This window comes from Parus major, chromosome 2, assembly GCF_001522545.3.
Source record: "Parus major isolate Abel chromosome 2, Parus_major1.1, whole genome shotgun sequence".
Classification (NCBI taxonomy): domain Eukaryota; kingdom Metazoa; phylum Chordata; class Aves; order Passeriformes; family Paridae; genus Parus; species Parus major.
This window is the reverse complement of record NC_031769.1, coordinates 104,129,098-104,142,906: the sequence shown is the minus strand read 5'-3', so window position 1 is coordinate 104,142,906 and position 13,809 is coordinate 104,129,098. Positions and strand designations below refer to the sequence as shown.

Below are 13,809 nucleotides of genomic sequence, written 5' to 3'. Positions count from 1 at the left end.
CCTTTTCACATGTCTGAAATCCAGAATAGAATTCACAAAGTATTTTTATCATACATGTTACCTTCAGTACTCTACACTCGAGTAGATAAGACCTCCAGGATAACTGAACTGAGGCCGCCTATTTGTTTCACATAGGCACCAAATGGCTGTTGGGCTACTCTTAAATCTCAAGCACACTTTTATCCCAGTGTTTGCAAATATAAATATATAACTTGATACCTAAAGTGCTTGAAAGTCTCTGGTGAATAGTTCTGGTGTTTATTCTGTCCTTGTTTAGTTTTTGCTAAATAATCTGGACATCTTGAAAGATCTCTTCTGATACATGTTAGCTACATTGTAGGGTGGGACTGGGAAGAGAGTGTGATGGAACTCAGTTATAATGGCATCATAAACATATTTCCCCGTTTTATTCCTGTTTGTCCTCCCTTTCCCCACCCAAGTACTTTCAGATCTTGAATGTTACCAAAGATGTAAACATAATTCACAGAAGATAATGTTTAGTTCTTTTGGACAGAAGCTCTTTGGCACATGAGTTCAGTAGCTGCTTAAAGCTGTACATGTTCATGTAGGTAAGAAGCTGTACTGAAGTTTTGAATGTTCTGGAAGTTGAAAGAGCTGAAATGTCACACTTGTGTGTATATCTACAGTAGCAACATAATTAAGAAAGTGAATGAGCAGACTGCCTTAAACCAGTCATAAATAATTTCATACAGACTTAGGTATGCTTTTAACTTGAAAAAAGCTTTCCCTATTGTTTTCTCAGTTGCTAGCCATCTTCTCAAAACTTCCAACAACGTGTACTCAAGCAAATTATTTGTATTGTCAGTTCAGTGAATAAAGAGTTCTCTCTTTGTAATCTTTTGAGGCTTTAGTTGTGTTTTGTGACATTGTAGATGACTGTAGAGCCATGGAGCCATGATTTAGATAGTTATTCTGCAATGGAAACTGTAGAGTAAGACGTGAAAGAAGAACACTTATGAGTCTTCATATTCCTCTCTGATTTTTATTTTTTTTTCCCCCCTTAACAATCTTAACACTTTACTGCATGGATGAGTAACTTTTGCTATTCTAAATAGATGAGTTTTTACCACTAGTCATTTGATCTGGAGTCAGTGGTTCTTGGTTGATAGTATTGTGACAGAAACATTCTCGCCTCCTCTTAGAAAATAATTTCAATTTAAGATAAGCCTTCTTGGCAGTGAATTAGTACACCAAGTGACTACTTGTTAATTCTTAGTCATCCAGAAATACTGGAATGATTGCTAATTATCCTGATTTTGCTAGGAGGTTTATAGTGGGGATTGTTGGGAGGGTGGCTCATAGGTTTCTGGACATTTGTATCTAGTTAGTGCAGTGAAATTTTAACTGTCTTCCTTTCCCTGACAGTGTTAACTGGACAGTAGCATCATGGGGTTAAAAAAAATGTACTAGGGAAAGTCCTGTTAACTCCTTGTTTAGACTTCCCGGTCCAGGAACTTGTGGTCTCAGTGACCTTGACGTGTTACTTTTTTAGCTCTCCAGACACTCTTTATGTATAGTTAATATGTTTGGCATGACTTGTGATTCAGAGGCCATTCTAAGGGATCTGGTACATGGTATCAGTCAGATATATCTCATTTGTCATTCCCGTGTCATTCACATTCTCCATGACACATGATGAGGTCCCAGTCTGACTTGAGAAAACTTTTCTCAGTTTTTTCTCCCTTTTAGACATCTCATGTTATGGGCTTAGTAGTTCTATGAATGATTCATTTCACAGACTCAAATAAAGTAGGTCTGTATGCACTGTCAAGCTAGAGCTCCTTGCTGTGGACTCTGAAAATGGACATTGTTGTTAGTGTCTTGCCCACCTGCCCGGAGATTTCTGTGGGATTTTTTAAGTTTTGGGTAGCCAGAAGGTAGTTTGTATGTAAATAATAAATTACTTACTATCTTCAACAAAATAAAATTTTATTTGGTGGGTTATTTCAAAGGTCTGTCTTACTCATGGTAGTAAAAAATTCTGTTTAGGTCTCTAGAAATCTCATGATGTCCCCAAAAAAAGGACAAGCTAACAAGCAGTTGTTATTGGATACTTGGCTTTGCTGTGTGTGTCTGATAGAGATGTTAAGGAAATTGTAGGCCTTGTGTATAGTGAGAAATTTTGGCATATGTGATGATAGTTTCTAGATTTGGGAACAGAAGATTGGCAATGATTGATACAGGTTTTCCTAAGGGTGACATTTTTTATTAATAGGAACATGCAAATTAAATTAACAAGAAGGTAAGATGGCCAAGGTTAACATTGGAGCAGGAATGAGAGATGTCCCCAGCTGCAGACAAATGGAGCAATCTGTCTCACTCTCCTCTGGTTTCAGACATCCAGAAGTCTCCAGACTTGTGTGTGCACTGAGCAGTGATGCACGTATCAGGTGTTAACTCCAGCAGGATGGGCAACTCTGTGGGATGGATAAATTATTCCATTTTATAAAATCTTCTAGCTGTGATACCACGCAGTATCAATTCTGTATCCTCCCTGTGATACCACGTAGGATCAACTTAGTGTTTCTGCAAAATATTTTTGTAATAGCAAGGCATTTTTAATGGTGTTTGAAGTTGCAAAGCCAAAACCTTAAGTTAGTAAATGCCTGTGGATTCAGGTGTCATATGTGATTGCAGTTAATGTGTTTGTATTTCAAGCTCATCTTCTTGGTTAAGAATATTCTTAAGCTTTAGAAAATGGAGGAAACTGTTATTTGGGCTGTGTAATCTTGTTAAGTTTACAGCTATTCTGCTGTAGCTGCACCCATGTTAGTCTCTGATCTTCTTATGATGCTCACATTTAAAGAAAGGCAATGTTTGACTTCTTGGCATCTAAAGTTAATAGGATATTTGGATTGAAGATGGTGCTGAACTTCATGTCATCTTAGGATTTCATACTTGTCTTGAGTTGTATTAATTCCAAAAGTAATGCATCTATATGACATAAAAATAGTATTACAAGTGAAATTCTTACCATTAGTATCTTCTGTGAGAAGTTTTAATAGAGGATAGTATTTGGTAGTTATATTCAAGGATCTTAATGTATTCTGCAGTCAAAAACTCATTCTCTATATTCCATTCATAGGAAGGAGAGGCAGAGTATATATATTTGTCAGGAAGAAGAGTGCAGCAGACCCATTTCTCTGCAAATTGTCAGGGACAATAGTTTACAAAATTTTACACTAGTCTTCATTACTAAGGAAAAAAATCATAGATGCTCTTCATAGTGAAGACCAAGAATTATACAGTAGTAACCATGTTTTCCTCAGTGCCTGAGTATTTTTGAGGAAAAGAACTTTATAAGAAAAAGACACTTTTTTTTCCCATGTATTTGTATTAATTTAAGAAACAGTGAGTACAGAAAAGTACAGAAAAAAAACAGAACTGGCATATACAGAAAGGCACCAGCATTGCTGTATCATTTTCTGCTCATATGTAAGAATTTCTAAAAACTTAGGAAATTCATGGGAAGCAGGCTATCACATTTGGTGACTTATGCTTTTAAAGACAAATCTACATCAGATGTTCCATAAGCAGAACATACTTAATGAAAAACAGTACTGAGCTTTTAGTTACTGTGCTATTAATGTTGGAGCCATCTTAACACCCCTGTTCTACCTCATTCTTTATATACATACATCATATCCAGTGAAAACAATGCTCACCACTCTGTAGTGGTAGCTATTTTCCACACTATTTCATGATCTGGTTGCAGCTGCTTGTCTATATTGCCTTTTTTTGTAACGATATCTTTTGTAATCCTATTGCCATTGCCCCTTAAACACAGCAGAAGCAGCCTTTATTCTTGTTTGAATTGGGAGGAAGTTAGAGGTAGACAAAAAAGGAGCTAACTGTGCATTGCAGAGTTGCCTTATTTTCTCAAGCAGTTAAAAATACTTGTAGAATAAATTGTCCCAATATGGAGGGGAGGAGCGTTTTGCTGCAGTGCTTACACACCCCCTTACAGTATCAGTCTGCTGAGCTGTGGTGAAGAGTCTTTGCCTGCCTTGCTGCTGCTGGCTGGAGGTAATCTCTTGTTGGGCACAGACTTGCAGTATCAGGGAGTAGTGTTATAGTCATGTGCTTTTACTCCAGGCCTTGCAGAACATATTTCCCTATGGGAAGAGTAGCTTTCTTTTTAACTTTGGTCATCATGGGCAATGTATATTAATGCTTGGGTATCTGATTTTACAGTAAATAAGTCCTAGTGTCCTAATGTAATGTCAATTAAAAGACAAGGGAAAGCAATTTTTCTGACACTGCAATAGAATACTATATATTGCAGACATAAGACTTCTGTTTCTTACTCTGCTGAGGTTGTTGTCATCTCCCTGTTGAAAGAGTCCTGCTTTAGTTATCAGTGATTTAAATACCTTGCAGACTGTAGTATTTTAGTAGTGTTAAAACAGTGGGGGCCTTGGTTAAAAAGTATTAATAGGTGTGTTTAGGGAAATCATTTTCCGACCACATGAGAATGCTGGCGCTAAAGCATATTTTGTGTACTGTAAATATGTAATAGGATTATTCCCAGCTGCAGCTGTAGCATTTCCCTTCAGTGTTACAATATGAGAGTTGTGACCAGTCTTGCATTGCTTCCATTTGTCTGATTTAAAGGAAGCAAAACTCAGCAATAAGGGTGTAGGTAAATATATGAAATCATAGTTTATAACATTATTAGAGCTGCATGTGACTTTAAAGGCTCAGTACAGCTTTAAAACAGCTTCAAAAAAAATCTGGCTGAGCTTAGGCCTTACAGAAACTTTTTGGAAAGCTGCATCTAAAAGATGCATTTCTGAATTCCAAAATACTTCAATTTAGAAACTACCCCTTCTGTGAATATCATCAGTCTCCATATTACACAGATCACTTAAGAAGATGAACAGGTGGAAACTAATGAAAATAATGAGTCCTATACATTTGAGAATCAATTATTGCATTTTTACAGATTTTTAGACTTGTGCTAATATACTGTTGCTTAAAGGCATAAATATTTATGATGTTGAGAAGTGTTCTGTTCTTTATTGGATTTTATTTTGTGGAAATACCGGGCTATAACATTAACAGGATACCTTAGCCTAAAAATTAGCATTGAATTTTATGCATTGGGCTTGCAGCAGTCTGGATGCTGTAAAAAGCTCTTGCAGAGCAAACAGGTAGTCAGAAGGCAGAAAAAGATAAAAATTTGAGAGAGGTAAGGTTTGAGGTTGGCAAGTAGTAATTGTTACCTGATTTTTGATGCCTTTCCTGACTACAGTCTCAAAAAAAGCATGTCACAATCCCACAAATTACACTTTCCTGCTCCCCTAAATAGGATGACGCTGCTGTTTACTGCCCTTTGTGTTCAGACCATAATGTATATAAATTCAAGCAGGATCTTAATTTGTTCAGTTACTACTGAGAAGTAATTCAGACAGGATTAAAATAATGACTGTTGCAACCATTGCCATGCTGGGTGCTAAATTAATACTTAAATAGTTTCAGGGCTAGCAGCAAGTAGATACCTTTCTAAAATTATTCTGTTCGTGTCTTCCGTGGGGTAAGGGAGTAAAATCAGTACGAATAAAATGAGGTGCAGATCAAGTATTACAACGCTGAAGTTTAACATTTTTTGTGGTAGTATATATGGCATTCATAGAGTGCCAAATTCCATTGCTTGGTCTTCAGTCAAACATTATTTTATGGGAAGGTACAGATTTCAATGAGAATCACTCCATCAGTATTGTTTCTTCAAAGACTTTTTTATTTAAAGTTGCTTTGAAGTAAGACTGTAGGTCAGCCTTTTTAGTGGCTGAAGTTACTTCTGCATTCAGTATTTTTAGGTCCCATCAAAGCAACTTGAGTTCTAATATCTACCAGTCCCATCTTGCTAGATTTAAGTGGCTTTTTTGTTTTGTTTTTTTCCATGCAGGTACTGCTCATTATTCACCACCAGTGTGGATCTGAAGAAGAGTTAATTACCTCTATTTTTTTGAGTATGTTTATACTTCAGATACACACAACGTAGTCTCCTTCCCTATTAGATTCTTAGAAGGTAGTTATAAATTTTTTTCTAGTATCCTTCTTGTGGCTTTAACAGTTATGATCAGTAACAAAATAAAACTATTCCTTACATTTTGGGCAACTGCATGCCAATCAGTTCACTTAGAACCTCCTGGAGGTCTTTCGCATGCCAGACTTTTAAAACTGAGTGTGTATTTGTGGAGGTAACTATGTTAAAAAGAAATCTAATAAAACTTAGGGCTTTCTCATTCACTGGACTTCAAAAAATAAGTTTACGTAGGTTTGGAAATCAGTTATGTGAGTTGAATTTGCTACTTCTGTCCTAAAATTGAGTTTGCACTGTAGTTATGGGGGAAAAATCTAGTTGGGAAATTGTAAGACACTTTCACATTGTTTTTAGATATAGTTAGGTTGCTGTATAAATTATTGTATAAATAACATTTTATCTATTGTGCTCATTGTAAAAAGCTAGCTGAAGTTTCCTTCTCTAGCAAAGCAACTGCTAAATTCTGTGAAATCTGCATAAATTCAGTGTCTAGAACAGCAATTTGCCATTTCTGTCTGTAAAAGTACATCTTGTATATGGTTTAGATAAGTGTTTGTTTTATTTAGGGTTGGAAAAAGGAGAGAATCTTGGCTGAATATCCCGATGGAAAGATAATAATGGTTCTTCCTGATGACCCAAAGTATGCACTTAAAAAGGTACGGTGAGAATGACTGGACTTGCATGTCCATCTTTGTTTGATGCTTTCAAATAAATGAGAATGTTCATAGAAAAGTTTGTGACATTTACCTGTGAACAGTTGAAACTGGACTCAGAACTGCAGTAGTTCTGTTCCCTTTTCCACAGACAGGTAGAAAAACCTACCTTGCTCTTAAGCACTACTGATTTCCTCACAGAGAGGCTGGGCCTGGGCAGGGGTGGGAAGGGCATCAGCCAACTAACTTCTTAAAGTTTGGTGTTGGGTTTGGTGGTTTTTTTTAAGCATCCTTGCAGAATGTCTGACAGATATTTTATATAATATAAACTTCCCTTTATATTTAAATGAACTGAAATTTATTAACTTTGTAACACAGTACAAATGTGGCAGCATTCTCTAGGTGACTTTCTGATAAAAACAATTAGGTGGGAAGTCACCTCAAAGTCATCTAGTCCATTGCCATGTCCAAAGCAGGATTTGCTCTGGTTACGATGCATCTGACAACTTTGTAAAAATTCTACCACTTGAGGTTTGTCTGACCTCTTCAGACTGTATTACAGGGCTTTGCTAACCATAACATTAGGAAATTTTCCCTTAATGTCTTAACAGAATCTCCATATTGCAATTTAAGCTCATTAGTACTAATCATACTGCCAAAGCTACAGAAAACATCCTTCTTTTCCTCCTTGCAGCAGATTTTTTGTGCCTGAACAAACTGATTTTTTTTTACCTTAAGGAGATTGACTGGATGTGCTGTTCTTTTTTTTAGTTTATACTCCTAAATAATGCTTTTTAGAGCTCCATTCATTGTCATGCTCTTTTTTAGCTTATCTCCATTTGTGCCATGACTCATGTCTTTCTTGAAGCTCTAAAACTGGGCACAGCACACTAATGGGGACTTAGAGCAGTCAGGTACTTCAGTGTCCTGCTGGCTAACTTGTGTTCATACATGTTAAAGCATCATTTCATTGTAGCCTGACACTCCCTCTGCTTAGCTGGGGATTTGCTGTAGCTGATAGGAACTTTTTACAGTACCCCTGTCACAGGGCCACAGAAGGTTGTTGTTGAGGTTGGAAGGGACTTCTGGAGGCTAAAGACAGCTTGGAGCCCAGGACAGCTCTTGCTGCTGGTGTGGTTGTAGCCAGTTTCTTTAGTCTAAGGTAGTGAATGAAAAAGAAGCTACAAGTTTAGTTTAGTTTAGTTTTATTTTTCTGGTGGGATTATCTTAATTTTAGGACATTTGTTGTGCATTCTTTTTTTTAAATAATGGGTGAAGAAAAAGAAGAAAGACTATAGCAAATTAAGTAATTTGGGATAGAGTTCTCTGTATTTCTGTGTAGTTGAAGTTGATAGAATCTTATATCTGTCATAACCATGGATGCCTGATTTCAAGAATAGTTTTACTTGGTGTTTCAGATAATTGGGTATGTTATTAAATTAGTACCTGAAGCTTAGGTGAGAAAACAGAGAGTAACTCATACCTGTTAAAAATTATTTTTAAAGCATTTTTAACACAGTTGTCTTTACTGTGTGGGTGCCTGTGTATTGGAGCAGGTTGCCAGAGAGGGTGTGGAGCCTCCCTCACTGGAGATACTCAAGAACATGTCCTGTGCCATGTGCTCTGGATGGCCCTGCTTGAGCAGGGAGGTTGGACCAGATGTGATGGCTTCCAGCCTGACGCATTCTGTGATACAGCATCAGTAATTGTCCTTTCACATTACTACTGTAACTACAACATGCATTCAAAAAGCTAATGCCTTGCAATAAACCATAGGTGAGGGTGCCTTTTTTGTCTTACAGGAGATGAGGGATGATAGAGGCTGTTCCAATGTACAGATGCAGGTTCAGGAAGCACTCAGTAAAAAGTTATCTCATGCATAAGCTTTCATTTACATTCATGCTGGAGTTTATATATTTCTTCTAAACTGGCTAATACTAAATAAAACTTTTAGTTTCAGTTGCTCTTTAAAAACCCAATGGAAGAGTAGAAAGCTAAAGGAAAGAGCAGTTATTCCTTTAAAACAAATGCTTATATTTTCTGTCTGCCTTGGCACTGTGCCTGCTGTCATCTGCTCAAAATCCTTAATAAATTAGTTCTTTCAAGACTTCAAAAATAACAAAAAATCGTAAATTGCTTTAGTTTTCCTTGTAGATCTGATTGACTTCTAAAATATCAGAGCTCACAGTTCGATTATCTGCATTCTCTCTGTTAACCTTTGACTAATGAAGTTGGGACTTAATGGAAGCTGACTGAGGGGTCTCTTCCTTATTTGAGATGACTATTGTTTAAGGAACATTTATGAAGATAATGTGTTGCAGCTAGGTTGATCCTTAACTTTTGGAATAGCTTTCAGTGTTCTAGATACCCTGATACCTTTCTGCAAATCTATGATTTTAATCTAATGTAAATTTATAAAAATGTGCATTTAGATGTGTTTCTTACACAGCATTTAAAATTATTTTGGCAGGTTGAAGAAATCCGAGAAATGGTAGACAATGACTTGGGATTTCAGCAAACTCCTCTCATGTGCTACTCTAGAACTAAAACTCTTCTTTTTATTTCTAATGACAAAAAAGTCATTGGCTGCTTAATTGCAGAACATATCCAGTGGGTAAGTGATTGAATTGGAGAAGGATAATCTGTGTCAGTGCTTAATAACTGTTTTTCACAGCAAATTAGTATTCTGTGTATGCCTGTTCCACAGAGGAAGAGACTGGGTGGTTGGACCATTCTGAAATACAGTTACTCAGTTTTGTGTGAGACACATGGATGGCGTCATACTTGGCTTAGACAAACCTCATCATCTGAAAACTTGATACAGCTGAGGGTGGAATTTTTCTTCCTCTGCTGTTCTGCAGCTCTGGCTCTGTGCTCTTCTTGTTGACAAGCAGGTTCAGCTCCCTACCCAGCAGAAATCCAGCATGGATGAAAGAGTGGATGCTTTGTATGATTGAGTTGAACGACCACAGGGTCAAACAGCTCCACAAGAAATAAAAGCAGAGGACAAAACTGCACTGGAAGGCAGGACAAGTAATCACTGATGTCACGTAATCTGTCCATTCCAAACTGTAGTGTTTTCTGCTGTCCTTTGGGAGTATCAGACAACAAGCAAAACAATCTTAGCCAAAGCCAGAGAAATCAATGCAAACACTTTAATACAGATGGCAATAAGAATTGGAGTATTTGTTGCTGTTATTTTAAGTTAAATAAACTTCAGAGGGTTTTTTGTTTATTTAATCTTTAGTCATCTGCTTGATTTTTGAAACTGTTATGAAAAATTAAATGAGACACAAAAATACAGTCTTTTTGGTAAGGCATTTTAGCAGCCAAGTATGTTTAACTGAAATAAATTAAACATGAATTATTTTCTTCAGTCATTAGTGATGCTTTTATAAAGTGACAAGTGTTTTTCATATCATCTTCAGGGCTACAGAGTTATAGAAGAGAAGGTTCCAGAAGTCAGTTCAGAAAATGAGAAAGTGATATTTGAGAGACAGAAAGCATGGTGCTGTTCAACTTCTCCAGAACCTGCTATCTGTGGGATCAGTCGGATCTGGGTGTTCAGCATGATGCGCCGGAAGAAGATCGCTTCTCGGATGATTGAATGTCTTAGGTAAGTCAAAAACATTCCTCAGCTACACATGGCTTAGACAGAACTCAGTCCAAGACGTTGATTGTTTGTGTGTTTCAGGCTTGTATTTCCAGACTGCTGGTGATATTGGGGATATGGATTTGAGCACAGCTGACAGTTCCAGTATAAGGTGGAGTTCAGTAACTAACGTCAGTACTCTACAATAGTTAGTCTTTCACAGAAATCTTTGAGTGCAATTGTAATGAGTCACCCTGGCAGACTCTTGGGGGGAAATTCCTCCACAGTAATTTGGAGTAAAGGACACAAGACTGTCTTTGGTCAAAGTGTGAGATTACCCCTGGAATGGGAACCCAGCCATCATTCCTTCTAGGTACAAAGAGGGAAGTAACAGACCCAGTGCACCCATTGGGTATAGTCTGGTGGCTTCCAGCTATTGTTTAGGTTTGTTTTTTTAATATATACTCAGGTTCACTGAACCTTACGGATATTTTCAACTTCCAAGGTGCTTTAATAGTTAGTGGTGAGTGTATTCCAGCTGAATGCTAAACACTACATGCATAAAAAGGACTCACACATCTGTGCTATTGTCTAGATAAATGTTAAAAATGTTGAGTCTCCAAACCTTAGGTTTCTTTCCAAGAAATTTAAATGTCAGTTCTGAGTAATGGCAAGAACTGCTCAAATCTTAGGACTATTTAGGTTTTTAGGGCTGTCAGTTTTGTGCTTCTCTCATCTTGCTGGAGTTTCTAGAACAGGTACTGCTGCCTCCAGCAGTCCTCACCCTCTTGGGTGTTTGGAGAGCTTAGCAAAGTTTTTCTGCCCTGCACAATTCATCTTGCCTAGCTGGTGGAGCAAATCAAGGTCATGTTTTGGCTTACCCATTTACAGTAAATCTGTATTCAGATAAGCATATAAACTTCGTTATTTGCCTATGTTTCTGGCAGATTTTTAATAGTGTGTTCTGTAACTTCCTAGAAACGTTTTTTAAAGGAAAGATTCCTCTTCCAAAATGATGCAGGAGTTACTTCCTCAGCTACAGCCCTAAAGGATCTTTAGAATCAATTTTGATGGTTTGTTACAACTAGTGAGGCCTCAGTTTTCGTGTTACTTGCGCCCTCCACCTGCCCTTTTGCTGTGCTCTGGTGCTTGTTTGGCCTTCCAATAACTCATTGCTATATTCATTAAAAAGTTTGGCATTATAGATGAGGGAGCCTAGGAAGTTGCAGAAGGCAAAGGAAAGGAGTGAGACTTGCTTTGGGTTGGCAGTAAGCAGTTACATCTGCTCAGCTGCCTAAACCTAAATGTTTTCCATAGCAGAAGGTATTTGGAATGGGGTAATTTTGGTAACCAGCTAAATCCTGACTTCAGAATGTTTAAGGCATGGGAACAGACTGAGGTCCATTTTGAGACTGGCTGTCTCATTTCACTCAGGCTTTGACAGTACCTTGGAGTCACAGAAACCCAGAGACAGTCTTAAGAACCTTGCAAAATCATCTTTTTGAACACATGAAAGAGAATAGAATAAAGGTGGTAGTAATTAAAAAGGATTTTGTTCCCATTATCTTTTCCTCAGTATTTAATGGAGATGTCCATATGAGTGAAGCTCCTGCTTGCTCTTCAGGTACATTTATGGTTATTTTATGGAAAATAAAGAACTTAAATCTAAAGGGAGTTTCTTCTGTTTCTAAGGATAAAATATCACCTCCCCTTTAAGACCAATTGAGGTCTTAAAGCCTGAATTCAGTTTTCTAAAATTGCTCACATAGCCAGTCAGAGAAATTAGAATGGTATCCCTTGATTCTCACTCTCCCTTCAAATAAGACTAAAACATACAACAAAGAAATACTCTTCATGAACAAGTTGAGCAAATTGATTCTTTATTTTTGTATAGTTAATTATTGAATGTGTATTTAGGAATTACGCCTTGAGATTGGTCATTTGAGGCCCCTCCATAAGCACCCCAACTTGTTTTGTAGCTTGTTTTCAATTCTAGTGATGGTAGTCACAGCACCAGCAGTTTCTTTTTTATTAAAAAATATTTGGAATTAATTCAAACTTTTTATTTTAAATTCTAAATTTGAACTCTTGATGCAATTGTTCTGTGCAAACATTCCTTTTAAAACACCAGACCCTTAAAAAACCCTCCCAGAGCAAGTGATCATCCTTGCTCTTTGGAAGGAGGGGATAAATCACATGAATAGAGCTATCTCCTCCTAACAGAACTCCTTCCTTTTGAATGTCTGTGCTGCTTAATTAATGGTTTGTGGCCTAATAGCAGAAATATTTTTCATTATTCCTTGAGGGTAATTACCTTATTTTCTCCTTTTCCCCTCTTTTAAACAGGAGCAACTTCATATATGGCTCATACTTAAGCAAGGAGGAAATTGCTTTCTCTGACCCCACTCCTGATGGGAAGCTCTTTGCAACACAGTACTGTGGCACTGGCCAGTTCCTGGTATACAACTTCCTCAATGGACAGCACCAGACTTAACTGCTCTGCAGAAATTCCATTTTTATTGGAGACTTCTGCCAAACTGCATCGAGTGCGTGCAGACCTTCAGCAGAAGCCAGGGCCATTTTTATTACAGTGAACTCAGGACTGGTAACAACCAAACGGTTGTACTATTTTGTTAAAATTGTAAACAATGCAGTAATAGGCTAACTTTGTTTTTTTAAAAGAAAGATATTTTATTAACTTTTGCAGAAGTTTGATTGTATTTTATCTAGGTAGTCATGTTTACATGCAGCAGAAAATTGTTCATAGTGGACTGTAAACTAATGCAAAGACTCTAGTCTGGCTGACGAGTACATGCTGAAGTTCTTACTAAGGTGGTATACCAGTGCTTCCCAGTACTGGAGCGCTGGGCTCCTGCCCCAGCTCCCACTGCCAGCACGTGTCTGGCAGAGTTCCAGGCTCTGCCCAGTGGCATCGAGGCAGGAGCATTACAGTGCAGTTGCTGTGGGCAACAACCCTCACAGGCTGTACGGTGCCTTCTGGGGTGCCCCTGTACCCTGCTCCCTGTCAGGGTGCCTGCTCCCTGGCAGCAGCATTGGAATCTTCTTGTGGCCCCGTCCCCTTCTCCCCCAGATTAGTTTTGGAGTAAAAGGTGGAATGAAAAGCCCAAGGACTGGTGTACTCGTCATTCTTCAAGTATTGTACTGAGTATATACCTTTGTTAGTGGACTTCACTTTGATACTTGTCGCTCCTTCATAAATCTCTCCTCTTTCAAAGGGTTTGTATGTTGAAAAACTGCTGTGGCCTTTCTTGATCTGTACATAATGTAGATACATTAAAAATAAAATACTTGATAGCTTTTTTAAAGTTACTCTGTATAATACTAAGTGTTAATGAATCTTTAGTGTATTTCATACTTTTCTTGGTGGGAAAAACATGCTGAAGATAAGTGCCCCCAGGAGCTCAGGATCAAGACCATCCTCATACAATGTTTATAGTAAGGTGAGTGGGGATACCTTCAGTCTTGAGTAACAGTTT

At 37.7% G+C, this 13,809-nt stretch overlaps 1 protein-coding gene across 3 annotated transcripts in view; it reads left to right on the top strand.

The window, feature by feature from the left end:
- ESCO1 (establishment of sister chromatid cohesion N-acetyltransferase 1) overlaps positions 1-13,652 on the top strand; it is a 33,137-nt gene extending 19,485 nt beyond the window's left edge. Inside the window, exons 9-13 of one of the 3 annotated variants that reach the window (XM_015616457.3) lie at positions 6,634-6,723; positions 9,191-9,334; positions 10,149-10,336; positions 10,415-10,484; positions 12,659-12,769. In XM_015616457.3, the coding sequence (XP_015471943.1) occupies positions 6,634-6,723; positions 9,191-9,334; positions 10,149-10,336; positions 10,415-10,439 (447 nt within the window). In that variant the 3' untranslated portion in view covers positions 10,440-10,484; positions 12,659-12,769. Of the gene's footprint in view, positions 1-5,929; positions 6,053-6,633; positions 6,724-9,190; positions 9,335-10,148; positions 10,337-10,414; positions 10,485-12,658 lie in introns of those variants that run through there. The other 2 variants (XM_015616449.2, XM_015616463.2) reach the window with 2 other exon arrangements.
- Positions 13,653-13,809: the final 157 nt, after the last annotated feature.